Source organism: Myotis brandtii, unplaced genomic scaffold, assembly GCF_000412655.1.
Source record: "Myotis brandtii unplaced genomic scaffold, ASM41265v1 scaffold17, whole genome shotgun sequence".
In the NCBI taxonomy this organism is placed as follows: Eukaryota; Metazoa; Chordata; class Mammalia; order Chiroptera; family Vespertilionidae; genus Myotis; species Myotis brandtii.
The window spans coordinates 3,933,103-3,935,153 of NW_005356259.1; the positions used below are offsets into that span (position 1 = coordinate 3,933,103).

At 32.7% G+C, this 2,051-nt stretch overlaps 1 protein-coding gene across 1 annotated transcript in view; it reads left to right on the plus strand.

The window, feature by feature from the left end:
* The window catches only part of RSBN1L (round spermatid basic protein 1-like), a 54,361-nt gene extending 52,533 nt beyond the window's left edge, over positions 1-1,828 (plus strand). Inside the window, exon 10 of the mRNA XM_014536977.1 lies at positions 856-1,828. Within this exon, the coding sequence (XP_014392463.1) occupies positions 856-897 (42 nt within the window). The 3' untranslated portion in view covers positions 898-1,828. The remainder of the gene's footprint in view (positions 1-855) is intronic.
* The last annotated feature ends 223 nt before the right edge of the window (positions 1,829-2,051 follow it).

Genomic DNA, 2,051 nt, shown 5'->3' on the forward strand with positions numbered 1-2,051 from the left:
AGAATTCTTTTTCAACAATTTAAGGCTTTTCCATAGAGCTTATTTATACCAATTTTTTTTTTTCATTTTAAATGTGTCAGCACTGTAGTGTAAATAGCTTTAAAATTTTTTTTAGTGTGATTTATATTGAAGTGTGAGCCACTTAATAAAGGTTCATAATAAATATGTTTTCTGTCGGGTGTGCAAAAGACAAACTGATAATTCAGTTAAATCATTTATTTAATCTATCATGTGTCTGCTGGTGTATCCATTTAGAATGGTAAAGGAGAGCAAATGTACATATTCAAATCTAGTGAATATTTAAATTCCCCACATTGTGTAAGCATTTTTAAAACCAAGATTCAGTTATGAAAGCATATTTATGTGTGTGTATGTATGGGAATATATATATATATCATTTTACATAACTTCTTAAATTGCTGAATAAGATGAATGTTTGAAACTTCGTAGCCCTACTCCCAGGAATTCATTTTAAAATATTTATATTCAACATTAAGAAAGCAGTTTAGGTAACAGAAATAATTTTGTTAAGTTGGGCAAAACAAGTCTGTTAGTGATATCTAACCCTTCTAATTAATGAAGTTTTGTGGCCAGATTACATAGCCCTAACATAAATTTTATTTGTAGTGTATGGAATGATAAGTTGAGATGATTTTCTTATTAATAGGCACCTTTGCTATACCTAACAGTAGTTGAGTAAAACATATTTACAGAAAGTTTAACTGTGGCAGTTAAAATCCTTTTACATTTTTCTTGCAAAGCAGGTAGAAAATATGGCAAATATAAAATCTTAAAATAAGGACACGATTCATACAGAGATGTAGCCAACAAAAAGTGTTCTCTCTTCTTTCTAAGGATCCCTCTGCCTACCCTAGCAAGGTAAATAACAGACTATAGCTGACTCTTGAATAACATAGGTTTGAATTGCACAGGTCAATTGAAAAAATTCTGTGTATAAGTGGATCCACGCAGTTCAAACTCTTGTTCAAGGGTCAACTGCATTTGTTTTCAAAAGAAGCTCTAGAAAGTAAAATTGGGGTAGGAAACAGGATTGCCAGTGCCTAGCTAAAGATTATTAAAATAATTGTCTTCAGTGATGGATTTCAGCAACTCTGCTTATTACAAATCTATTTTGTCTTTGTTATTTTTCTGGGCTTATACTTTGGTTGATGACTTTCAACTGGGGTTCTTTGTGCTGCCATTTGGGCTAGAGTTGCTATTCTCATTTCAGTGGTTTCCGCCCCAGCCTCATTTGTGATACCCATAAAACTGCTTATTTTTCTGGTTAGGAAGAAGCCATTTAGAAAGAGGCATTTCATCAGAAAAATATAAACTATAGCAATTATATCATCTCTGGCCCCTAGTTGAAAAGAGTAGGCAAATATTGTTGGAAATCTCAATGGTTTGTGGGAAATCAATATATTTACAACATAGGAATCTTCATGGAATAAAGAAGATACAAATCATGATAATGTAAATAAGGACTTTCTTTTATATCTTACTGTTTTATCCTATCCCTCACTTTAATCTCCTCTTAAAGCTAAATTTATGTATTTGCACCTACCATTTCAGGAGACAAAAGTTCGTAACAAACCAGTATTGAGAAATAGGGGATATTTTTCTGGTTTTCTGCTTTTAATTGAAGGGTAATATATTTAACAGGATTTTAGTTCCAATTTTCCAGTAGCATACACATAGATATATAAGATCATACTGTAATAAAATATCTTGGGTATCCCTCCAAAATATACGAGCCTTAATTAAACGTTTATTTTTTTAAAATATACTTTTATTGCTTTCAGAGATGAAGGGTTAGGCAGATAGAAATATCAATGATGAGAGAGAATTACTGATTGGCTGACTCCTACATGCCTCCTACTGGGGATCTAGCCAACAACCTGGGCATGTACCCTGCCCGGGAATCGAACCAAGACCTCCTGGTTCATAGGTCAACACTCAACCACTGACCCACACTGGCCGGAATGAAATGAAACTTTTAATTTAAATTTAAAGATCTATCTAACAAAACAGTGGTTTCCTTTTGTTTCCTA